Below are 25,760 nucleotides of genomic sequence, written 5' to 3' on the forward strand. Positions count from 1 at the left end.
ACAGGTGCCACACACCACGTCACCCACGTTACTAGGCCTGATTATTGTTACACGTCGACGCTACGCAAGGGGGTTTACGGACCCATTACATCCTTGCGGACCCTCCTTGCGTCCACCGCAAGGGCCTGACGTGTGCCTTCCAAAAATTGTAACCTTGCGTCGAGGCGATGCAGCAGCAAGGGCTGTGATTGGTCCGCTCACAAAAACCCGACGCAGAACCCAAAGCGGTTCACGACTGCATCGAAGCGTCTGCGTGGTCCTTGCGTTGCGTCGACGTGGAACCATAATCATCATGACGACCATGCAGAGCCTGAATGTATTGCCACGTACTGTACATTGATACATGCAATATGTTTTCTTAAGGATGCTTGCATATACACATGCTGCCAAAGAGGGCCGAATGGCTTTGAGGTGCAGTGCTGCAGAGAGGGAGAACTTGTGCTGAGACAGCCATTCCTGTGACGGGTAGGCCTACTGTATGCCTGTATCTAACCAGGAACTTATCTCTTCTTGAGGACACTGTGTAAAGGCATTTCAGATCTAATTAATGGTCATAGATAAACACATAAAACCAACAGTGCGGCTGATTGAGTGCTTCATAACAAGCCTGTTGCCACATGACTTGCGTCACTTTGATATTAAGCTTGGGTGGGCCCCTGAACGGAGTCTAGTAGGCCTAGCAAACACGCTTACACAGCCAGACCCAATGAACTAGTAAGATGCGTCGGTTAAACAGACGGCAGGCTGTTGCTAATCAGATGCATTATGCTTCATTGGCGCCAGTGTGGCGCAACTGTAGACTTTTATAAAGTGTGGCTTTTTTATTCAAAATGTTGCGATTTAACTTCAATGTCTGCGCTGTGGTCTGAAGGTTTTAAATATTTTTTTTAATATTTCCAGTCAACAAAATAATGCAAATGTTGGTCAGTGACCCTGTGGTATTTTCCTTATAGAATGTGACAATTACCTGTCAGAACTTTAACGTCAGTTAATATATATCCAAAATGATGCAAGACGGATGCAAAGAAAAGATGTCACTCCAAACCACTTTTTGCAAATAATTTTCTATATTTATTATTGAAATGATGTATTCCAAACACATGAAAGGTATTGAATCATACACGTAATGCAATTTAATGATTTAAACAGTACAATCATCCAAATTGTCTGCAACTGAGGGGATACATAATTTATATGTAGCATATATAGCATCCCACCAAGAAAGTGTGTTCCTCAACAATACTCATCACAAGGCTCATACAAGTGTTCAACAAAGAGTTTTAAGTGTTGTTTGTTAGGTATTGTTTGTGGTTATTATTGGTTATTAAGTGCTTTAACTTGAAACATGATGAGCAGCAAGCAATGACTGCAATAATGAGGAAAAAACGTATTCACATACAATAAATTATATTTCAGCACGAGTTTAGCTTAGGTAAAATAAAAACATCATTGCATAATGTTTGAAATAGAATTGTATATCATTTTATAATCACCTCTATATTTTTAGACAAGCTCTATATTATTGTTTTTATTAAAACATGATACATATAGATAGTGAAACATTAGTAATTTAAGTATTTTGATCAGGCTATTTATATCATCCTATTGGCCTAGTAATTAATGAAACAGGCTGTAATGAATTTTCTATTTTAACTAAATGCAATGTGTTACACATACGACATCTTAATGACTTGGTAGAAAGCCTATTTATAATTACTTTATGAGTGCGCTTGTAGTAGAAAGCTTTAAAAGTCCTTTAAAAAAAATAGTCTTAACATCCTATAAAATGTCTCCCTCGTGTGGATCAAATGAGAATCCCAGCCGAGACGATGAGGCCGCATAGGAGCAGAGCTGACCTCTCCTCAGCACGAGTGGCCAGCGAGTGATCTGCCAGCAAAAAAACAAAAACAATAACAGCATCATTGTTTAATACAGCGGGCATCTAATTAAACACTTAGTTAACAAACGACACCAAACTATGTCCACCTACCTCCGAGAAAAACGGTTTTCAACACCGTGTGTGACTTCCTGGTCACTGTGTTCTGCGCCTCGCATTTCAGGGAAACGGTCTTCCGTGGCTGAACGACCGTGACATCAATGGCGCTTCCTCTCACCGTGTGATCGCCGAGCGTCCAGGTGTAGCGGCACGCTGGCATGCAGTCCGCCAGGCAGACGAATCTGGTCCGGACGTCGAGCTGCATGGAGCTCGGGCCCTGGATATGAACATCCGGGGGACCGGCTGAAATGACCGAGAGAGGCGACGACTGTTTAGCGGAATTACTTGACACATTTACATTTAGGGCATTTAGCAGACGCTTTATATCCAAAGCGACTTAAAATAAGTGCATTTATCAGAAGAAAGATAATCAACAATATATCGCAGTTGAAACAATAAGGATGTTCATAGAGCCAAGTGCCAAGCACTAACGTATAATTGTTAAATGCCAGGACGCCCAAACATACAATAAGTGTGTACATTAAGTGCCAGTGCCGTTTATTATAGTGCCATTTATTATAAGAATTGTATTATTTATCTCTGTATGAGATTGTTCCTTAACATTAATGACTTCATCATATAATTCCGCTCCTCTTCACCATCCTTCCCCTTGTCATGGAAATAGCCTCTTCAAAGTGTACTAAACGACACGCAGTCCCCAACATACTGAATATAATACACAACGAACTAATTAATAAGAAAAATAGAGCCGCGAGGGCTGGCAGGTTAAAACCTTTTCATGGTGGTGTCAAAGCCCTGTTTCATTGCGGGGGTACCAGCCCTGTTTCATGGAGGGGGTACAAGCCCTGTTTCATTGCGGGGGTACCAGCCCTGTTTCATGGAGGGGGTACAAGCCCTGTTTCATGGAGGGGGTACAAGCCCTGTTTCATGGAGGGGCTCCCAGCCTTACATGATACGGCGATGTCTTGGATCTTGGCCGCAAAGAGGCCGGACACCGTGTTGGTGGCTCTACACATGAGGGTTTTAGCCGTGTCGTGGTGCCGGGGAATGACGCCGATGACGTTCCCCTGGCCGGCCACCCAGGGGCCGTCGTCAACCCGCCAGGTGTATTCGCACGAAGGCCGGCAGTAGGAATGACAAGTGTAGCCGTGGCTAGCCAGGGGGGTCATCAAGTCAGGGCCTGAGATCGAGACGTTTGACGGTCCAGCTATAAAAAAAAAAAATATATTAATAAAACATAATAATATTTGCTTTATATCTAAAACATTTAAGAACATAGTCTCGATCGCGAAAGTGTGCGCTGTAATGTAAATACGTCGGAAAACTGTAAAGTAATGTGAATTTAAAAGCCACGACAAAGATGCGATCATGCGGTCTATCTACCTAACACCTGCAGTTTCTTTGTCACAGTCTTTGTTGCCCTCGTCTGTTCATCCTTGGCAGTGCAAGTCAGGGACAGCGCCTCTACCCACTGGGTCAGCGTGAAGGCAAGCACGTTGCCCTGGCCAGCAGATGCCCGTTTGTCCATGGTCATGAAGTAGTTGCACGGTTTGGACTTGCAGTTGGCTTCGCACTCGAAGCTGGAAGGCACGCCGACTGTCACGTAGCCTGGGCCTAGGATCTGCACATCGAGACTGTCTGAAAAAACGAAAGCTCTATCAGTGTGTGTGTGTGTGTGTGTGTGTGTGTGTGTGTGTGTGTGTGTGTGTGTGTGTGTGTGTGTGTGTGTGTGTGTGTGTGTGTGTGTGTGTGTGTGTGTGTGTGTGTGTGTGTGCGCGCGCTCGCCCGTGCGTGCGTGCCTGCTTGAAAGTGTAGGCGGACTGAACGATTCGATTAGAAGGAAACTTTTAAACTAAATATAGCCACTCTGATTACGTTGGTTTGGAATAATTATAATGAGTCCTAAATAATGAATCAATACTATCATACAAATTTATATTGAATACTAAATGTAGGATGAGGGCATTGGGAATCAAACCCAGTAACAGCTTGGGACTCAAACATGGCCACTTATTAACTCCTGCCATTGAATCATAAGTGTGTTTTAAACTATAGTTGCTCTCACCTTTATTGGTCTCGGTCATTCCATCCTCTGTTCCGGTAGCTAGTCTCACAGCTATGGGATCAAAACAACATCACAGGTCCAGTCGTCACTTCAAACCACTATTTACTTTGTTCATCTTTGTCTTTTGAACAGAAAAAAAACGTTAATATTTCAGAAAAGGAAGAGCAGACAGAAGGCAGTTGTCTCGTTTCATTAAGCTCTCAATACAGTCTACTGTAGTGTTCATTATGTATAGCCAAGGGACAAGCAATAGACATTAGTCATAAACATCACTTATTTGACCACGACCGCACCTCCCCTTGTTAGATAAATGACTGAACAGATTTTACATTTTGTGACACATAAACCATCCATTCTAGAGAGGGAGACTTCGCTGTGGTCCAACTCAGGGCTCCAACAGAATAGACCAATTGAAATAAACCAGTTCATTAGCAGTACATTAACAGTACACGAGTAACAAAATCCAAAACCCATTTCCTGTCTCTGCCATACAACAACCGCACCAGATATAACCACGGCAACCGATGAGTTGCCCCACCGACGAAAAAGACCAGCCGACAAACTGCTATTGTTTGTAATGTTTGTTCGGTTTTTTTACCTGTCAGGCACCACAGCAACAGAATCCACCTCACGGTCCGGGCTTGCCCGGTGGGGTTTGAGTCTGTGGTTCCACCCATGGCGCTGCACTGGTTTTGACTCCAGATCTGGGTCTTCCTGTGGTAATCGACGAGGGCTACAGCAGAGGACCTGCCCAGTGCTCCCAGACCCAGCCACACACTGCTCTTATCAGCGCCAGAGGAGCGCGCTGCACCGCATGGCTGTCCAGAAATACACGAACACTCATTAGCCTCTAGGCTGTAGTCCTTACGTTCTGTTAGGATCTAGACTGCACACACTGACTCATAGGGACAGCAGTGAAAGCGGACAAAAGGGGGCGAGACGAGGTTGACAACTGATATCAAAACCAACTTTTTATACAGTGTTTTTATTTGGTTTAATGTTTAGTACATAGGATGGTTCGCGGCCTCGGAAAGGTCAAGTCTGTGGTTTCTAAATGTGGAGCAGTGGTCATGAGGAGTGTGATCAAGTGACCGCAGAACAACGCTGGGTGGTTCTGTTTATCTCGGCGGTTAATGGAGGACTGTATTTTTAGCCGCGATCTCTGTTTGCACAGCGGGGTCTGACCGCGCCCTCGAACCCTGAAGCAATTCTTTAGGCTTATCAGAAAGTAAACGAGTGTACGGGAAACGGGAGGGAAAGAAAAGGAGTATCCCTCCTTCTGAACATATGGCTGCCTTTCTCTCTCTCTTTGCCTCTCTCTCTCTCTTTGTCTCCCTCCCTCTCTCTTTCTTTCTCTCTCTGCCTCTCTCACTCTGACTCCCTCCCTCTCTCTCTCTTTCTCTCTCTCTCTCCGACCCCCTTTCTCTCTCTATAACAAAAAATACGGACAGCTGACCAGGTTTTGTCTTTTTCTACATTTATTGAGATCCGCAAAAGTAACCAAGTCAACATTGTTCATTTAATATGTATACATGTACAGGTGGGAAACTATTAACATTTAACTTGTGCGTGTCTGGATTACGTTTCCTGTGCCTGCGTGTGTGCGACTTTGAGCGATGCGTTTGTGTGTGTATTTAGTGGCACCTTTTCAGTGTGTGTTTGTGAGTTAGTGAGTGTGTATATGCAGCGTTACTGGAAATGTATACAGTGGTTGCGTGTGCGTTTGTGGTGTATGTAGTTGTAATGGGACTTTGTACATTGTGTCTGTGTCAGTGTCTGTGTCTGTGTCTGTGTCTGTGTCTGTATGTGTGTCAAAGTGACGTCTCTTTGGAGTCCCTCAGGGGACTGAAGGTCAGGATCTCTGTAAACGTGTGACCTACGGGAAGGAGAAAGGAAAACACTCAATACAACTTTCTCTGTTTGGCCAAATAAAACAACGGGTCATGTGACCGCGGCAGTTTTTGCTCACAACCCCCACCCTCCACTCTCTGTCTACCCCACTCTCCCCCCCCCCTCTCCCTACCTCCCTCCCCCCTCTCCCTACGTTTCCACTGGTCCACGGGCAGGTCGGTGTTGTCCATGGAGTGGTCGTAGGGCAGCGCCTCCGTCTCCTCCTCCGGCTCCCGGAACTCGCTGACGAAGGGCGTGGCCAGGGCCTCGGCCGCGCTCACCCGCGCCTCGGGGTCCAGCAGCAGCATGCGCTCCAGCATCCCGACCGCTGGGGGGGGGGGGGGGGGACGGACAGGGGGGGAGGCAGAGGTGAGGAGGAGGGAGGAGGGCGTGAGGAGCAGGGAGGAGGGGAGGCAGGGGTGAGGAGGAGAGAGGAGGGGAGGCAGGGGTGAGGAGGAGAGAGGAGGGGAGGCAGGGGTGAGGAGGAGGGGGGAGGGAGGGGAGACAGGGCGGGAGGCAGGGGTGAGGACGAGAGAGGAGGGGGGAGACAGGGCGGGAGGATGCATGGGGGAGACAAAGGGGGAGACGATGGGGGAGGAGGAACGAGGAGGGAGGGGAGACACCGTGGGAGGATGCATGGGCGAGAGGATGCACGGAGGAGATGATGGGGGAGACGATGGGTGAGGATGCATGGGGGAGACGATGGGGGAGGAGGAGTGTTACGTACCGTGGGAGCTTGCTTTGGAGAAAATGGTGTGCATGTCTCTCTTAGGAATCTTTGGTAAACTTCTGATGTAGTTCTTGGCCTGTTTGAGGAGAGACAGAGAGAGAGAGAGAGAGTGAAGCAGGCGTCCATCGTCTTTAACCTTGACCTACACATACATCAATGATATGTATCACACACAATGCCTAACCCAGCCACACAGACCGTGGGAGCGAAGCCAGGTCTCTTGAAAGTCTGTACACGCACGCACACACAGTACACACAAAGTACACACAGATAAAATGCCTACTCCAGCAAGGCAGTCGATGGGAGCCAAGATTAGTCTCTCGTATGTCCATTAAACACACACACACACACACACACACACACACACACACACACACACACACACACACACACACACACACACACACACACACACACACACACACACACACACACACACACACACACACACACACACACTAGGGTCTTCGACTTTGAATGTGAAAGGAGCTGGCACACGCTTGCTACACATGCTATAGTGCGGCGTGGCCAGTGTTTGCGGTTGCCATGGAAACCGGGTCTCCTCCTTACATCTTGGCTCTGGAGTTTCACCACAAAGTCGGCAGCTGGCGTCCCGGTGACCTTCATGATCTCCTTCAGCTGGTCCAGGTCTGGCATCACGCAGGGGTCAAGGGTCATACTGATGTAGAGGTGGTAGTAGTGTACAAACTTTGTTGTGATATGAGACTAGATATTTTCTAGTTTCAGTTGTTCTTTATCGTCATAAAGAATCAACGTAATCCTTTTTCTGGCTTCCTTTAAGCAAGAGGATTCAGCTCTTGTTATTGTTTTGCATTCTGGTCCAAAGTTACATTTGAAAGGATACGGTCATTTCCCTTGAACAGAGGCTTTCCTAGTAGCATCTCTGCCATGATGCAGCCCACAGACCAGATGTCCACTGGAGAACAAAAAACAAAGTCAGACAGGGAACACAGTACTGAAGAAAAAAAACAACATCAGACAGGGAACACAGTACTGGAAAACAAAAACAAAGTCAGACAGGGAACACAGTACTGAAGAAAAAAAACAACATCAGACAGGGAACACAGTACTGGAAAACAAAAACAAAATCAGACAGGGAACACAATACTGAAGAACAAAAACAACATCAGACGGGGAACACAGTAGCGGAGAACATAAACAAAATTCAGCCAGAAAACACAGTACTGAAGAACAAAAATTAAATCTGACGGAGACAACGGTAACTCTCATGGAACTCTGCTGCCTCCTGGTGGACAGTCAATGCTCGAACAACGCGTCGCGTCGAGTGTTTACAAATTCAGCTACGTGTGAATACGTGTCGACTCACCCGTCTGGGTGTAGTGCATCCAGTTGAGGATGACCTCCGGTGCTCGGTACCAGCGCGTCACCACGTAGCCCGTCATCTCCGTGTCGGCCTGCCTCGCCAGCCCAAAGTCCAGGATCTGAAGGAGAGAGGAGAGACATTTACATTTAGGGCATTTAGCAGACCCTTTTATCCAAAGCGAATTACAATCAGTATATTTCTGAGAAGAAAGAGAAACAATAATATTTCGCTGTCGGTACAGTACAAAGTGCCAAGCACTTACAATTTTTATTTACAAAGTACTATTTTTAAGTGCAAGGACGTACAACATACAATAAGGGCGTACATTAAGAGCCAAGAGAAGATACATAGGGAATTTAACCCCTAACCCGGAGAGATTGAGCTAGCAGCCGGTAAACATCATTATTGACTGTACCTTCAGCTCACAGTCCGGGTTCACAGCCAGGTTACCAGGTTTAAGGTCCTGTGGTGAAGGAGGAAATGTACTTATCAGATAAATGATCAGAGTTAAGGTGATGAAATACATAAAAAAAAATACAAATGAAGATTGCATATTGATGAAAGGTCAAGGTTCACTCACTCTGTGGATGATCCCGGCAGAATGGATGTACTAAAGGCGAGAGAGATGGAGACATGATATATGACTATGTCATCACAATCAGATACATGAGATGCAGTTGTTTTTAATGTTTGGACTTTGACCGGCTTCCCATTCATCAGTTCATTGGTCGTTCAATCTGCCTATATCATCAAAACGTTTGAGATGAATAAACAGACCTTTCAACAGTGACCGATTAAATTAGGGTTTATGAATCCGTGTGTGTGTGTGTGTGTGTGTGTGTGTGTGTGTGTGTGTGTGTGTGTGTGTGTGTGTGTGTGTGTGTGTGTGTGTGTGTGTGTGTGTGTGTGTGTGTGTGTGTGTGTGTGTGTGTGTGTGTGTGTGTGTGTGCGTGCGCGCGCGCGCGCACGTGCGTGCGTGCGCCCACCTTGAGTCCCTTGAGCATCTGGTAGACGAGGAATTGGACCCTCTCCTCTGTGAGCTTCTCTAGCCTCATCAGCTTCCCCAGGTCAGTGCCCATGAATGGCATCACCAGGTAACTGGAGGAGGAAGAGGAGGAGGAGGAGGAGAGGAGGCGGATGAAGAGAGAATTTGGAGGGGGAGGAGGTGGCAGAGAGGCGGAGGTGAGAGGAGGAGAGGGGAGGAGGAGGAGGGGAAGAGAGAGGGCGGTGGAACGGAGGAGAGAGTGGGAGGAGGAAGGGAGGAGAGTAGGGGAGGAGGAGGCGAGAGGGGGAGAAGGAGGAGGAAGGGAGGAGGAGGAGAGAGGGAGCGGTGGGGGAGGAAAGTAGGGGAGGAGGAGGAGAGAGGGGGAGAAGGAGGAGGAAGGGAGGAGGAGGAGGAGAGAGGGAGCGGTGGGGGAGGAAAGTAGGGGAGGAGGAGGCGAGAGGGGGAGAAGGAGGAGGAGGAGAAGAGAGGAAGAGGAGAGGAGGCAATGTATTGTCTTGAGATTTGGGCTGTTGATGGGTTCATATCAACTATCAACTGCTGAGTAGATATTAATCTCTTTGTACAAATCAAATGACGTCATGCATGCAGCGAGGGTTCACTTACAAGTCCCGGAAGCGGTCCAGGATGATCTCCGAGGTGAACACGTCAAGCAGCCCGATCACCTGTCGAGAGCCAATCAGGTTTAGAGGTGCTTCTAGGCAAGGCAAGGCAAGGCAAGGCAAGGCAAGGCAAGGCAAGGCAACTTTATTTATATAGCACTTTTCATACACAAGGCAGACTCAAAGTGCTTCACATATAAACATTGTCATACAATAAAATAAAATAATAGATAAGTAAAAGAAAAACATATGCAAAGAAATGGGTAAAATAGAAAAAGGCATTTTAGTATTAAAATAGAAAATAGAGGCAAAGTTAAAAAGCTTTTTAGAAAGTGCAATGTATTTAAGATTTTAGCAGAAGGCTATAGCAAACATAAAAGTCTTCAGTCTTGTTTTAAAGGTGCTCAGAGTTGGGGCAAGTCTTGATCTACATTACTTTCAAGATATAATTTTTTACTTATTGTTCAGGGGGAGGATAGTTTAGAAGTGGCCATGATGATCAACTCCCAGCCAAAAGGTAAATGTAAGATGGACTGCGTTAATTCAGTGAGGGCTAGGTGTCATGCTCAGGGACACCTCGACACTCCAACTAGCAACCTTCCGGTTACAAGCCAACCGGCTCTACCTCCCGGCGGCATGCCAGTGGCGTGTGGCACTACGCCATGAGGTAAAAGGTCCTGGGTTCGATCTCCGATGTTGACGGCCTACCTTGAGCCATCCCTGAGCAAGCGGCGCCATATCCGAATGATCGTTTTTGCTTCAGAAGAAAGCGACTCTAAATAGTAAATGCTATCATTATCCGTTCGTTGTGATGAAGGTTGGCGAGGAGGAGGAGGAGGAGGAGGAGGAGGAGGAGGAGGAGGGTTCTTACGTTCTCATGTTTCATGTGCTTCAGCAGCCGTAGTTCCCGGTAGGCCCGCTTGGCGAAAAGTTTGGACTGGAAGGGTCTGTGGAGCTTCTTGATGGCCACCTTCAGTCCGCTGCGCCGGTCCAGAGCCGAGCTGCGACCAGGAGGGAGGGACAGACAGACAGACAGACAGACAGGCAGACAGACAGACAGACAGACAGACAGGCAGGCAGGCAGGCAGGCAGGCAGACAGACAGACAGACAGACAGACAGACAGACAGACAGACAGACAGACAGACAGACAGACAGACAGACAGACAGACAGGCAGGCAGACAGACAGACGGGCAGGGAGACAGACAGGCAGACAGACAGGCATACACACAGACACATACACAGAAAGAAGGCCACACAAACAAACATACAGACACACACACATCAGCCACGCACACACAGAGAGACAGTCAGATATTGTAACATAACAACTCATAGAGTAGGTTTCTGTAGTCAGAGATTATTGCACAGATTGAATGTACCAAAGGATTAACAGATCAACAGATTAACTGAAATGTAGGCCTTCGAATTGAAATGATGGATCGACACATGGCAGAAACAATAAATAGTAGGCCTATTGCTATGGTAGTAGCCTACTACTAGAAGTGGAATGTGTGTGTGTGTGTGTGTGTGTGTGTGTGTGTGTGTGTGTGTGTGTGTGTGTGTGTGTGTGTGTGTGTGTGTGTGTGTGTGTGTGTGTGTGTGTGTGTGTGTCCAGCAACAGTCCAACAATGAGACGCTGGGGGTTCTTTGTTGACCCTTATGCTGACAATACAATGCCAACTAAGCTCTCTCAAAGCTGGGAATGTGAATAGAAACCAGAGGAATTGTAGGTTTTCATCATTGTCAGGTGAAAACACGCTGCTATTAGATAATTCACGTTTTTTAAGAATATCCATTGGTTGTTGCGTTGACGTTATACTTCCACTTCTGAATGAGTTGTAAATCCTGCAGAACGGGCTGATTCGCAGGAATATTTTTAATGGGAATTGAAATTGTATTTACATATATTTCTTAATATAATATTCTCAGTAGTGATGAAGTGACTCACCACACCGTCCCGTAGGCTCCGGTCCCCACCTGCTTCAGGTCTCGGAACCTCTCGGGAACGTCCCACACGGTTCTGTTGACCTCCTGCCGGTAGAACCCGGTCCTCGATCGCAGCACCGACATGCCGACGCGATGTGACCGCGGGTCCGACGGTGGGTTCCGGGGAACACTAGACTGCCTGCCGAGCGGTTCTTATTCATGTGACTCAAAAGTGCGTTCGTGTTTTCCCCTCGAAAAGCCAAACAAAACTCAACAGCGAAATCAAAACAGAGGACAGGGGCGCATGACTTCTTCCTGCTCGACTATCAGGCCGGTCTAAACACCCCCCCCCCTCCCACCGCTTTGTACGGGGGCTGGCCGGCCGCGGGGATGCGGTGGTCTCGGCCGCCCGGGGGGGCAGCCGATGGGTGTGTCGCGCCGTGGATCAATTGTCCGTGTGTGGCTCTCAACATCTGCCCGTTGCCATGAGGAATTAGCTGAGCCCGGACAACAATCCTCAGTGAGGTTTCGATTTAACAGGTTGGTTCCCACCACCACCCCCATCACCACCACCCCCATCACTATCACCATCAAGACTATCACCACCACCACTACCACATTCTGCTTCATCTTCCACCTCTTAGCCTACTCTGATTGTAAATCTGATGGGCCTGCCACCACGTCGACTTAACACGGTTAAAGTTGTTCATAAGCGTCCTAGTGTCACTCAAACAAACATTTAATTAGAGAGAGAGAGAGAGAGAGAGAGAGAGAGCGAGAGAGAGAGAGAGAGAGAGAGAGAGAGGCAAACAGTACAGAAACATCAACAGAAAATGTTCACGTCTACTAAACATGGTTAAAGTTGTTGATCAATTACCTAATGTCACTCAAACAAACATTTTTGACAAGAGAGATAACATAACAGTACAGAACAGAAGCCGAAACATCAACTGACAAACAAAAGAATTGGGTGTTTTATTTGTATGCAGCCAAGAATGACAAAGGCCGGAATAATGTGTCACTCACTGCTGAACCCAGCATTGACATTTAGTTCACGGATTTATGTCTGTGATTGATAGTGTGCCTGCTTTGGAAGGAAGAAACAGAAAAACTCAACAAAAGACATGCCACTATTCATTAAAAAAAAGGACACTTCTCACTTTGAGCAGACATTTACATTCAAGTAGCAGTTGGTCACATATCCACCACCTTTTGACATCAACGTTATCACAAAACACTGGAACATTGAAAAAGATTCAGGACACCATTAACCTACACACCTCCACTGAGACAGGGTTTTAATATTTCATACATCTGTGTGAAGTAGTATGTTTGTTTTGAGAGATAGCTTTTTATCTTCATCTTGCAAAATTGGCAACAAGTACAGCAGTAACTCCAGGGTGAACCACACATAGTAGAATGCGATTATGATGTTGTGTTTGTTTACTAGTATAGGGCTTGTACGTCCTGACGTCACAACTCAAAGACTGCCTCCATTTTGGAAGCATCGGAATGTTATTGGTAGTAATGGTGTTTTGGTCATTGTTTAGTTGTTAATCGTGAAATAATTTGTCATTATGGCAAGACGATGTTGAGTCACAGTAGCTTTGATGTAAATTTATGTTGATTTAGGACTTAACATTACTCCAAGTCATCACAAAGTGGCGTGTGGCCAGCGAAAAAAGCCCATGATGCATTCTGATGTACAAGCCCTATAGATATGCTTGTTGAATAACCCCATTAAGGCTCTTATAACTCTAAAGCCATCAGATTTATGACTTGCAGAGCAAAGACAATGCTGTGCTAATGTAATGTTATGGTCGTGAGTTTGTGCCCTCGTTGAAACATTACAATGGATTTAGTTCGGGTTTTTTTTCCCTGGTGCCGATTGGCTATCAACTGTGTGCTAATGATAGCTCCTCGTGATTTCTAAATGAGGTTAAAGTGTTGATTTATTGTTCATTGATTATCCCTTCCTATAAATCAACAATAAAAATAGGGCAAAATGTTTAATTTGTTTGATTGTTTGGATAGTTTCAAAGACATCTTCTTCACTCATCGCTACCTTGGCTTCTGACGGTTAACCCTCATCACTTGTATGTATTTTATTTACATAAAAAATCGGCACAAACACCCAAAAACCCAAGTCTTTTGGTCGCCATGTTGAACTGAGACAGGGCTGATAAGTAGCTAATGGCGCTAATGATATAGCATTGAGCGTTAAACAGAGTGCAGAGCCAGAAGCGCAAAGCTATAGGTTATACTGTAAGCTTATTATGTGTATGCTATGTTCTGCGGCGTTGGACGATGTTGATCTTGGTCTTATTAGGCATCAACTGTTTTCTAGTCATTCACGAACGAATGACTTCCCACGAAAAACCACAACTCTCCTCTGATCTAAATAATAACACACAAGTCACATTCTGCGGCCTCATAGTGGATCTTGGTCATAAAGCAGTTATTTTGCTGATTTGGCAGACGCATCAATCAGTCAAACGTGTCTTATATAGTGATATATATATACTCTTCATAAAATGCATAAGTAATTCATGCAACAATATATCACTGCAACGTGTGTTAGTTAGGAACAAGAACACATGACTGTTGGCTGCTATAAATAAGACCTCTGTGTGTGTGTGTGTGTGTGTGTGTGTGTGTGTGTGTGTGTGTGTGTGTGTGTGTGTGTGTGTGTGTGTGTGTGTGTGTGTGTGTGTGTGTGTGTTGTCTGTGTGCGTTTGTGTGAGTGTGTGTTTGTGTCTGGTTGGCTGGCTGGCTGGCTGTCTGTCTGTCTGTCTGTCTGTCTGTCTGTCTGTCTGTCTGTCTGTCTGTCTGTCTGTCTGTCTGTCTGTCTGTCTGTCTGTCTGTCTGTCTGTCTGTCTGTCTGTCTGTCTGTCTGTCTGTCTGTCTGTCTGTCTGTCTGTCTGTCTGTCTGTCTGTCTGTCTGTCTGTCTGTCTGTCTGTCTGTCTGTCTGTCTGTCTGTCTGTCTGTCTGTCTGTCTGTCTGTCTGTCTGTCTGTCTGTCTGTCTGTCTGTCTGTCTGTCTGTCTGTCTGTCTGTCTGTCTGTCTGTCTGTCTGTCTGTCTGTCTGTCTGTCTGTCTGTCTGTCTGTCTGTCTGTCTGTCTGTCTGTCTGTCTGTCTGTCTGTCTGTCTGTCTGTCTGTCTGTCTGTCTGTCTGTCTGTCTGTCTGTCTGTCTGTCTGTCTGTCTGTCTGTCTGTCTGTCTGTCTGTCTGTCTGTCTGTCTGTGTGTGTGTGTGTGTGTGTGTGTGTGTGTGTGTGTGTGTGTGTGTGTGTGTGTGTGTGTGTGTGTGTGTGTGTGTGTGTGTGTGTGTGTGTGTGTGTGTGTGTGTGTGTGTGACTGCTTACGGCATCTGTGTTAAGGTTTTGGGGCTTAGGCCAAGTTCACTTGTAGCTTTGGAAGACCTAGAGTGTGTTTTCTAAACTCTAGAGTGTGTGTGTGTGTGTGTGTGTTTGTGGTGGCCCGGTGCCGTTAGTAAACCGTTGTAAACGCTGTTCCTGGCCTCCAGGGGCCTCAAGGGGATCCCCACGTCGCTCCGGCCCCTCGAAGCATCCGGGGGGATCCCCAGGGACGCGCCGTAGTTCCACCGACCAGAACGTTCTCAGCGACCCGTCAGCAGTTCTTTGTTGTGGTTGTGGTTGTTGTTGTGGTAACGTACGGGACAACTCGCACAAATTCCAACAAACTGAAAATGGGGGGGGGGGGGGGGGGGGGGGGGGGGGGGGGGTTGTTTGAGTGATGGGGTTCAAGGCCAAATAATCGCAGAAAACGGTGTCTCCCCCAAAACTGTCTTGCGTGTGGGGCGACATGGGGGCTGTGGTCCTTCTCCGTCTGATTCTGGGCTGGGGAGTGGCGGTGGTCCACAGGTGGTTGGGGGGTGGGAAGGGGGGATGGGGGGGGGGGGGGGGGTCCTACTGCTCCGCCTGTAGATTGCCTGTGTTGGTGCCGGCCCCTGAAGAGTTGATCACCTCCTCAAACACCATCTCTGTACAGGGGGAAGGGGGGGGGAGGGGGGGGGGGGAGAAAGAGAAGGACAGGGAATATGTTAGGACATGTCAAAATGGCAGCAGGGAAAGAAGCAGATGGAGACGATAAGATTAGTCAGAGTATGATCCTTTGTCCTGTTTTTCTTTACTTAAAGGGGCCCCCCTCCCATATTATACCACCAGGTGCGACTGTGGTCAGCCACGACAAGCCGTTTCAAATTCTGCCTTTTCCTGCGCCTAATGGTGGGTTCCTCAGCTTTCTTGCAGCATTTCTCGGAGGCACGGCCCCTTTTTGCCTTCATCTTTCGAAAAATCTGAGAGTAGCCGGACGGCCGTCAAGAGATTTATTTTCTTTGTATTTGTACCACGTTGGTCATTTTAATGTCGATTTTAAATGCTCTTCCACACTTCATTACATTGCTACTTTATTCCGGTCACCAATTCATACATTGCATGGTCTTGCTGTGCGTGCAATACAATGTAAAGTTGTGTCGTTTGTTTTCGGGCTGGTTTGCTAAAGAGGCATATGAAGCTAACAGTGAACGACGACTAGCCAATTTCCTGACACAATCACAAAGACGAACAGGGACGCTATAAATGCTCAGAGACCGGAAATTACGTCCAAAGTGCAACTCGGAAGGCTGGCGTCGGAGGGTTCAGGAACACATGTAGTGACTTCACAAGTAAGTGGGCGTGTCCACCTAGATCATTGGTTCTCAAAGTGCGGCCCGCGGGCCAATGGCGGCCCGCGGAAACATTACTGGCGGCACGCAATGACATACAGATGTAAGTTAAAATTAACATTTTTAAATCCTGTTACATTTGTTAGTTTTAATCCGACTGTACATTACTTTGAAAGGATGAACTTCAGTTTCTTGATTTAGACCTCACTTGACCTCACTCTCAGAGGTCCACGGTGCAATGTTTTTTTTCACCACTGGGATGCTGTCGGCGTTTCCCGCCAAAAAATAATTCCTTTGGCGGCCGTCAGCCAAAGTCTGGGTTCCTAAATTGGCCCTCAGCTGCCAAAACTTTGAGGATCCCTGACTTAGATGTACGCTGGATAGATCAGTCCACCATCCAACCAATTGGACTATAGCAAATGGTGCTTATCTATCCATCGTACATCTAGGTGGACACTCCCACTTGTGATGTCACTAAAACACAGGAAAAGGCAGATTTTCTAAACGGCTTATAGTGGCTTATCAAACGCACACAAAGGCTGTGTTGCGTAGGTTACTGCTGTTAGTAAGGCCTAACTGCCTGCATGCAATAAGGGAGGCTTGAATATAGGAAGTGGAAGTTCACCAAACCAAAGTAGAACTTACAAACTTCCTGTTACCAATATTCGTTCTCCGTTCTTGCAACACTTAGACTCTCTGCAATGGCTTCAAATATTGATCAGATGTGCTCGCACCTTTAAGTAGCTTTGAAAGTAAACGTTTTCCCAACTCCAAAGCCAGTAGGTTTTCTCCGTACATCCGTGACAATGCATGGAAATTGCCCGCAAGCTAACTTTAGCTTTAAAGCTCACTTTAAAAGCGTTTAAGCTCACTTTAATTGTGCGCTGTGTTTTGAGGGACAAATGTAAATTAGCCACTAGCTAACTCTGGTAGTTTTTTTATTTTTTATTTTATTGTTCACTCTAGTTAACTCCAGCGGGATTCCATTTAATTGTACGCTGTCCCTTTAAAAACCTTAAGTGGTTGTCGTACCCTTCCACTCCTCTAGCGTGCGGTCCTTGCTCTCCAGCGTCTGGTCGTAGAGCGGGGCTTCTGGCTCGTCCTCTGGGTCGTGGTACTGGGAGAAGTAGGGGTGGGCCAGCGCCTCGCAGGCCGAGATCCGGCCGTCACAGTCCAGCACCAGCATGCGCTTCAGCAGGTCCACGGCTGAGAGAGAGAGAGAGAGAGAGAGAGAGAGAGAGAGAGAGAGAGAGAGAGAGAGAGAGAGAGAGAGAGAGAGAGAGAGAGAGAGAGAGAGAGAGAGAGAGAGAGAGAGAGAGAGAGAGAGAGAGAGAGAGAGAGGTGTGTAGGGGAGAGAGAGAGAGAGAGAGAGAGAGAGAGAGAGAGAGAGAGAGAGAGAGAGAGAGAGAGAGAGAGAGAGAGAGAGAGAGAGAGAGAGAGAGAGAGAGAGAGAGAGAGAGAGGTGTGTAGGGGAGAGAGACCGAGAGATTTAGGAGGGAGAGAGGGAATGAAAGGTAGGGGGGAGAGAGGGGATGAGAGGTAGGGGGGAGAGAGAGACAGATGGTTGGTGTCAGACAGGGCCAGAGATTCAGGGAGATACTGGGAAGTCACACGGATTACGTGGTCAGAGCTCCAACAATGGAGAGAGGAAAAGTTTGCAGAGGGAAACTGTAGAGTAAAATAGACAGAAACCTCCAGACAATTGGGTATAGAAGATAGACCTGAGGACATTCCTAATATGGATTATCACATCGTCAGCATATAGCTTGAACGATGCATTTTCTCATCTCAGTTTACTCTGTTTTAATATTTTTATGAACGAATAAAAAAAGTGTTTTATTTTAAGTTACCATTAAACAGTTTTACTTAAGCCATCCAACAATGAACAATGCTCCCAGGCCTTAACAACGATGGCTGCGACAATTTCTAAATTTCTCAGATTCTCATACAATACGGAATCGGCCATACCATCCTACCCCGAACAACCTAACGACATTCAATCAATCAATCAATCCTTTATTTAACCAGGTAAGAACATTTCTCCTGGCACTTTATGCAAGCACTTATGTACGTCGTATTTAGCTATAGTACTTAGTTATGTAGCATCTTATCCTAGCTATCTTTGTTGTATAAGGGGAATGGATTAACCTAGTGATTGTGAGTCCTTGGCAATTGGTTCTATGAACATCCTTATTGTACTGACAGTGATATTTTCTTTCTTATGACAAATGTACTTATTGTAAGTCGCTTTGGATAGAGCGTCTGCTAAATGCCATAAATGTAAATGTCACATCCCTTTCCCTGTTAAAAAATCGGACAGAGACTAGAGAGTCAGGGAAGGTGAATGTGGTAACAAAAGGGCATTCTGTAAGAGGTTATTGTCGGGGGTCTTCTCACCCATGGGGTTGGCTCCTCTAAAGATCTTCTCCAGGTCTTGTTGGGGCATGAAAGGCAGTGACTGTATGTACTTCTGAGCCTACAGACCACCAGGGAGACACGGACACATCCAATCAGATCAATGGCACAGATCAATCACTCTACCAGGGCCCACACTGACCTTATTGATCAATTGATCATCAATTAGACAGAGGTGGGAGGAGTGAGATTTGTTGGTGTTGTCTGAGAGGGATTTCCCCCCTGGGACCAGAGAGGCCAAGGAGCCATAGTATTTAAAATAAGTCATTAACTCACACTTTAGGCGTTTCACTATAATTCTGAAATCTACGTATTTATTATTTAGAATTAGAAACTTTTTGTTCTTCTGATTTTGGTTCATTGCGTTTTCTTTCCTTTCCTGAGGAGCAACAGATCAATGAACTATGAATCAGAAATTTACTTTTTTTATAATTTAGAATTAGAAACTTTAGTTCTCTACCTCAAGTTCATAATGTTTCTTTACTTTCACGAGGAGCGTATTTGACCTTTAGGGCGCGTTTGACCCACTGGCCCTTAAACCGCTGTACTATTGAGGGAAAATCCCACCCATCATTTCATATTCATCCCATCCCTGCCCCCCTCTCTCCTCACGTGTTCCGAGGAGATCTTCTGCAGGAGGTCGGGCGTGGGCGTGCCCACCACCTCCATGATTCTCTTCAGCTGGTCGATGTCTGGTGACAGCGGGGGGGGTCAAGGAGAGCGCCGGAAAAAACCGAGAAGATGAAGGTGACGTACCTCTGTCACACCCACCGAAACACAAACAACTTTTACCTTTGTTTTAGCCGTTAGCATTTGACTTGGTTTTAGCTAAGCCGATAGCATTTAACTTGCTGTTGGCTTAGCCGATAGCATTTAACTTGGCTTTATCTTAGCAGTTAGCATTTAACTTGGTTTCACCTTAGCTGTTAGCTTTTAACTTGGGTTCAACTTAGCCTTTAGCATTTAACGTGGTTATACCTTAGCCGTTAATAGTTAACTCAGTTTTGCCTAAGCCGTTAGAATAGCTTAATGTTCCTCTGTTTCCTAGGATAGGTGAGTGCCCTTCGAGGGAGTGCTGTGAAAACAATGTCTTCTGAACTTCAACTCCTTTATTGCAATTAAAATAACAGTTCCAACCTTGGTGTCATTGGTTTGCGATTGGTCTGATTCAGAAAGGCATGGCTCAATGGTCCGACATTGCTGTGTAAACAGTTGATGTTGCCAACCAAAAGTATTTCAAAACGCGGGTATAAAGCGGAACTGGCTTATGTTGGAAAATAGCAGAGAGTGATGTTCTACTTGAACTTAGCCTTTCACTTAACTCTGCAGAATGTCTTTGTCTCAAGCGTTCTCTGGACTATATCACGGAATCAAACTCGTGTCGGTTATTCTTTCAGACATGGTATGCGGCGACTTAAACAAGTGAACCTTTTGTGATCTTTGTTGTTCTTCTGCCTTCCACCCCTCACCCCTTCGGAAAGGTCTAGAATTGTGATGCAAATCAGCCAGTGGTCTTGTGTGTGGGTGCGGTCTTTTGTGTGTGTGTGAGGGTGTGGTCTTTTGTGTGTGTGTGTGTGTGTGTGGGGGGGGGGGGTGTGTGCACTGCGCGCATTAAGTGCTCAAAAAACAACGGCATAATAAGTCAGACGACGTTTTCAACGTTTTTTTCGGGCGATAAGGATACAATCGTTTCCAGGAAATAGAACCTTCCCCTTCAGGAGTTCTCCCATGATGCACCCCACCGACCAGATGTCCACTGAGAAGAGAGAAAAACACGATGTAAAAAAAAAACAATACCGCGGCATCCATCTTGTAAAGAAACACAGCAAACTCTTTTCAAATAACTGCGACATAGTAGGTCTTCCATGGAACTCTTTAGTGTGTGTGTGTGTGTGTGTGTGTGTGTGTGTGTGTGTGTGTGTGTGTGTGTGTGTGTGTGTGTGTGTGTGTGTGTGTGTGTGTGTGTGTGTGTGTGTGTGCTCACCGTTCTGGTTGTAGTGCATCCAGTTCAGCATGATCTCTGGCGCCCGGTACCATCTCGTCGCCACATAGCCCGTCATCTCGTCGTCCGTCTGTCTGGCCAGTCCGAAGTCGAGGATCTGAGGAAGAGAGAGACAATGTGAGAGAGAGACAATGAGAGAGAGAGAGAGAGAGAGAGAGAGAGAGAGAGAGAGAGAGAGAGAGAGAGAGAGAGAGAGAGAGAGAGAGAGAGATCGGGGAGTAGGTGGGGGGGAGAAAGGGAGAAAGAAAGACAGGGAGAGAGGAAGACAGGTAAGGGGGAGACAGACAGACAGAGGTAGTGGGGAGAAAGGGAGAGAGTGAGACAGACAGGGAGAGAGACATTATCCTATCGGTTGCCATGGCGATGGCTCTACGTCGGGGAATGGGCGAAGGGCGGAGGGTTTGTCCGTATCATGACGGTCTGATCTTACCCGGAGCTCACAGTCTTCGTTAACGGCCACGTTGCTCGGCTTCAGGTCCTGGGAGAGACATAAAAACAGTGAGAGGACCGCACTTCAATGTTAATGGTCGGAAAAAAAAAAAAACGATAAATTCATACGCACATACATATCACGTAGGTGTATGGAAAGGCAAATTCTACTATCATAGCAGCAGCACAGAGAAAGGGATTTTTATCAGGCCACCATTTTGGATCGTCACCCGCATCGACGGCATACACAACAAGAAAAAACTCTAATTGGAATGACATTGTTAACTATTAATGATGACACTAGGAAGGAGATGTAGAACTTGACTGGGTTGTAAAACCTTAGGGGAAGATTGGCATGATCACTCACTCTGTGGATCAGGCCAGCTGAATGGATATACTGCCGCGTGGGCGAGCGATGGAGAGAGAGAGAGAGAGGGAGAGCGGGGGAGAGAGGGAGAGCGGGGGAGAGAGGGAGACATAATGGATAGAGAGGTCAACAGTGCATTCCAGTTGTTGGCCTGCTTTCTAAAAAGAAGGGGTTCCTTTGTTTCTGGAAGGTCCCACGCTACCACGGCCTGCTGGTCAGAGGACAACCACAGGCTAATCTTAAACGCCAATAATCAGGGATATTGATAAAGGTCTATTGATGAACAAAAGTTTATGAGAAAAAGTGTTTGTTGTGTATGAGAAAAAAAAGAGAACAAAGATAGAAGCATCATGTTTCACTATTAAAAATACTTCAAAATATGTAACGTTCCATAGATAATAATATAATAATGAAATGTAGGAACAAAATGACTCATCAATTCATTAAAGTAGCAAATATTGTATTGGTTCGTATTAAATCGAAGGGACATTAATTTACCTGAAAAAAATGTTTTTTTTTCCCAAGTTTACTTCCAAGTTCCCTCCGAAGAAATGCATGATGGGTAAATTACCTTCAACCCCCGGAGAAGCTGGTAAATGAGGAACTGCACGTGCTCGTCCGACAGCCGCTGGAACTTGACGATGTTGTTGAGGTCGGCCCCCATCAGGTTGGTCACAAGGTAACTGAAAGGTCGGATCGGTAAAAGCAGAAGTTCACGTGTGCTTGTGGAAGTTCACACGTACGCAATTGACACACACCGGGCTGAACTTGACCACCTGCTCGTGTGTGCGGAATCTAGGACAAGCAAACAGCTGCAGAAATACTTTAGTGAAACCTCATGCTCCTTGGGCGCATGCAGTTGCAACAATATTGCATTGCATCGTCCATTTAATGTTACTCTTCCTATTTCAGTCGTTTATGAGGTTCCGGTTTCCTAAGCGCCAGTTATTGACAGAGATAAGGCGTTAAAGGGTGCCCTGATCAAGGGTCCCTGCCGGCTGACATTGGGAGTCAAACCCAGACCTCTTCTGGGCTGGTTCACACTATGGTGAATAATTGACATTATGTTGAATGAATTTAATTAAGTTACCACTGAATTTGGATATATGCCATTCAAGACTCACTTGTTTCGAGCTCAACTAGACTCTGAATAGCCCCCCCACACCCTCCCACACCCCTCTTGCTCACTTAATTGTATGTTGTACGTCCTTGCACTTAAAAATAGTACTTAGCATTGTGTAGCATCTTATTCCATCTTCGCTGTGTACGGGGAATGGATTGAGCTAGCAATTGTAAGTGCTTGGCACTTGGTTCTCTGAACATCCTTACTGAACCGACAGCGATATATTGTTGTTTCTTTCTTTCTTTCTTCTTAGAAATGTAATTATTGTAAGTCGCTTTGGATAAAAGCGTCTGCTCCATTCCCTGAATGTAAATTAAGGAGCAGGTAGGGGCATCTGGCTCAACGATGACTATAGCTACACTGTGGACATTGGGGTTCGAAACCGGCTGGGTGTGTAACAGCACCCCTTCACTGGGTTATACCAAAACCACGTACAGTTCGGTGAACTCTTCTAGCGTGGCTCCGGGCGTGAAGACGTCCAGGAGTCCTATGACCTGGGGGAGTAGAGAAACAAGGGTTTGGGTCAGTAACAGTCCCGCTGAGAACCTGTCCACACTGCTATCGATCCGTTGGTCCTGGCCTGCCATCACGTTCCCGTTCTACCAGATGGATTTAAAGGGCCAGTCCCCTGTTTGTTGTGGTGGAGCCAGGGTGAAACGTGATGTAAACAGAGTGTTGCTGACGACCGTATAGTGCTGTTGTCCAGACATCGACCGCGCTCCAAAGTGTTCTGGGCGAGCATGCGCGAAAAACGACCAACCGACAAAAAAATAATAACGGTTTATTATAACTGATAAATAATTAAAATACTTCAGCACTGAAGGCTGAAATGGTTTCACATTGACTCCAGTGTAGTTTAGACATGGCCTGACTCTCTTTATATTTTGGATTGACGTTTTTTTAGCGACTTTAAAGACTTCACGTACGTTTTCGTGCTTCATGTGCTTCAGCAGCCGGAGTTCCCTGTAAGAGCGCCGGCTGTGGATCAGAGACTGGAACGGTCTGGACAGCTTCTTCACCGCCACCTTCTCCCGTAGCACCACGTCGTACGCCGAGCTAGGGGGGGGAGAAAGGAGAGACAGTTATGGAACCGAGCAGTGGAACTGAGAAATGCTTCAAATATAGAAGAGAGAGGCCCTGGTTGATTGTTGGTTGACAGAGAGATGTTGTGAACGTAGGTGTTGTTATGGATGCGGCTAACCCCCTCCTTATTGTGGCAGGGTGTGTGTGTGTGTGTGTGTGTGTGTGTGTGTGTGTGTGTGTGTGTGTGTGTGTGTGTGTGTGTGTGTGTGTGTGTGTGTGTGTGTGTGTGTGTGTGTGTGTGTGTGTGTGTTTGTTTTGTTGGGTGCTTGTGTGTTTGTGAGTATATTTTTGCATGCATTTGTATGTGTGTGTGTGTGTGTGTGTGTGTGTGTGTGTGTGTGTGTGTGTGTGTGTGTGTGTGTGTGTGTGTGTGTGTGTGTGTGTGTGTGTGTGTGTGTGTGTGTGTGTGTGTGTGTGTGGGTGGATGTGCTTGTGTGCTTGTATGCATGTGTATGTGTTTGCATGCATGTCTATGTGTTTACAGCGGCTGCTTGTGTTTGTGTGTGTGTTTGTGTGTGTGTCTATGTGTCTCTGTGTGCGTGTGTGTGCGTGGTCGGCCACAGCCCTGTCCTTCTCTAATACATCCTCAAGAAAGAGGAAGTCATCACCGGGCCACCGATTACATAATAAGAGGAAAAAGCAGCAGAGATGTCGACACATTTAACAGCAGTGGAAAACAGAAGCACTCCAAAGAGGAAGAGAGACCCAGGGGAGACCGAGAGAGAGAGTCAGACAGACAGACAGACAGACAGACAGACAGACAAGACAGACAGACAGACAAGACAGAAGGAGCAAGAGAGGGAGAGAGAGACAGACAGACAAGACAGAAGGAGAGAGAGAGAGAGAGAGAGAGAGAGAGAGAGAGAGAGAGAGAGAGAGAGAGAGAGAGAGAGAGAGAGAGAGAGAGAGAGAGAGAGAGAGAGAGAGAGAGAGAGAGAGAGAGAGAGAGAGAGAGAGAGAGAGAGAGAGAGAGAGAGAGAGAGGGTAGATGAAACAACAGAAAGGAGGACAGCACACAGCCTGAACGTTTCTGTTGCTGTACGAAATGGATCGGGCTGGCAACTGAGAATACTAACAGGAGGCTGCTCTGCACGTTTCACTTCTTTCTTCCGGTGGAAGGAAAGCTCTTCTCTAGTTCGTGTTATTTGAGGCTCAGACCTCAGTTCAATCAGGACGTTGTCGATAACACAACAACAACACTGTCTCTATGTGGCGTTTAACACTCACTCTTGGGTCCACACACTCTGTGAATAAGACCTGTGTGTTGGCTATTTCAGGCCCAGTCTCTTTTCGCATAACGCCGACAGTAGCGGCACCTTTATAGTCAAAATATATCTGCAATCCAATGGCTATACCCTAAAGGCTACAGCCCTCTGTTGTGCTTAGTCATTGTGTTAGCTAGCATGGTCTGAAACCCTGCGGTTTGCATGAGAGTACCTTACTATGAGCTACCGTCGTGCTAGACGCTGGCCGAGGCGGAGACCCCCCTGTGGTGATCCCCCATCCTCCTCTTCTGTGTCCGCCTCGGACCCCCTGCCACCAGACCTGATGCCCCTACCCTGGGTGTTAAGCCAACCGGCTGGTCTGCCCCTCTGACACACGAGTGCCCTAACTCAAACGCACACACACATGCCACGTACACCTAACAGACACATGCATGCCCGCAAGCATACACACACAGCGCACGCATGCACACAACACATACACACATGCATGCATGCAAGCATAAACATGCGTGCATGCACCAAACACACAAATGCATGCACGCAAGCATACACGCACACACACACAGCACACGCACGCATGCACACACACACACACACACACACATACATGCACGGAGGCATACACACACAAACAGAACAAATGCATGCATGCAAGCAAGCATACACAGGCACACAGTGCACGCACGCATGCAAAAAACACACATTAGCCACACACACACACATGCACACACATACAAAGTGTCTGTCGATGAATTTCGTCGTTCTCCTTTCCTGTTCGACTAATATTGACATTCTCTGCCAGGGCTTGTGACACCTGCACATCCTGTTTTTGCATGTCCTTTTTTTCAGCGATAAGTCTTAAGGCGAACATGTGGACGGTGCGGAGGGTGCGGTGTGTGGCTCGCTGT

General features: G+C 46.6%; 3 protein-coding genes across 3 annotated transcripts in view; all 3 read right to left on the reverse strand.

The window, feature by feature from the left end:
- Window positions 1–1,029: 1,029 nt before the first annotated feature.
- LOC130380772 (uncharacterized) lies at window positions 1,030–4,914 on the reverse strand. The gene is made up of 6 exons (XM_056588100.1): window positions 4,621–4,914; window positions 4,023–4,073; window positions 3,341–3,595; window positions 2,907–3,164; window positions 1,991–2,239; window positions 1,030–1,887 (listed from the first exon to the last, which is right to left on the reverse strand). The coding sequence occupies exons 1-6, from the start codon at window positions 4,697–4,699 to the stop codon at window positions 1,805–1,807; spliced, it is 975 nt and encodes a 324-aa protein (XP_056444075.1). The 5' UTR covers window positions 4,700–4,914; the 3' UTR covers window positions 1,030–1,804.
- Window positions 4,915–5,486: 572 nt separating this feature from the next.
- mapk12b (mitogen-activated protein kinase 12b) lies at window positions 5,487–11,849 on the reverse strand. Its single transcript, XM_056588095.1, has 12 exons — window positions 11,543–11,849; window positions 10,464–10,593; window positions 9,597–9,655; window positions 8,974–9,085; window positions 8,568–8,597; window positions 8,403–8,450; window positions 7,991–8,105; window positions 7,508–7,579; window positions 7,213–7,292; window positions 6,640–6,718; window positions 6,067–6,240; window positions 5,487–5,898 (listed from the first exon to the last, which is right to left on the reverse strand). Exons 1-12 carry the CDS (start codon window positions 11,662–11,664, stop codon window positions 5,834–5,836), a joined length of 1,086 nt encoding a protein of 361 aa, XP_056444070.1. The 5' UTR covers window positions 11,665–11,849; the 3' UTR covers window positions 5,487–5,833.
- A 3,583-nt stretch (window positions 11,850–15,432) lies between these two features.
- The window catches only part of mapk11 (mitogen-activated protein kinase 11), a 14,478-nt gene continuing 4,150 nt past the window's right edge, over window positions 15,433–25,760 (reverse strand). The window contains exons 2-12 of the mRNA XM_056588094.1: window positions 23,470–23,599; window positions 22,979–23,037; window positions 21,992–22,103; window positions 21,421–21,450; window positions 21,055–21,102; window positions 20,607–20,721; window positions 20,307–20,378; window positions 19,235–19,314; window positions 18,605–18,683; window positions 17,240–17,413; window positions 15,433–15,523 (exon numbers count right to left, since the gene is read on the reverse strand). Coding sequence (XP_056444069.1) covers window positions 15,450–15,523; window positions 17,240–17,413; window positions 18,605–18,683; window positions 19,235–19,314; window positions 20,307–20,378; window positions 20,607–20,721; window positions 21,055–21,102; window positions 21,421–21,450; window positions 21,992–22,103; window positions 22,979–23,037; window positions 23,470–23,599 — 973 coding nt within the window. The 3' untranslated portion in view covers window positions 15,433–15,449. The remainder of the gene's footprint in view (window positions 15,524–17,239; window positions 17,414–18,604; window positions 18,684–19,234; window positions 19,315–20,306; window positions 20,379–20,606; window positions 20,722–21,054; window positions 21,103–21,420; window positions 21,451–21,991; window positions 22,104–22,978; window positions 23,038–23,469; window positions 23,600–25,760) is intronic.

Source organism: Gadus chalcogrammus, chromosome 4 (assembly GCF_026213295.1).
Source record: "Gadus chalcogrammus isolate NIFS_2021 chromosome 4, NIFS_Gcha_1.0, whole genome shotgun sequence".
NCBI classification, from domain to species: domain Eukaryota; kingdom Metazoa; phylum Chordata; class Actinopteri; order Gadiformes; family Gadidae; genus Gadus; species Gadus chalcogrammus.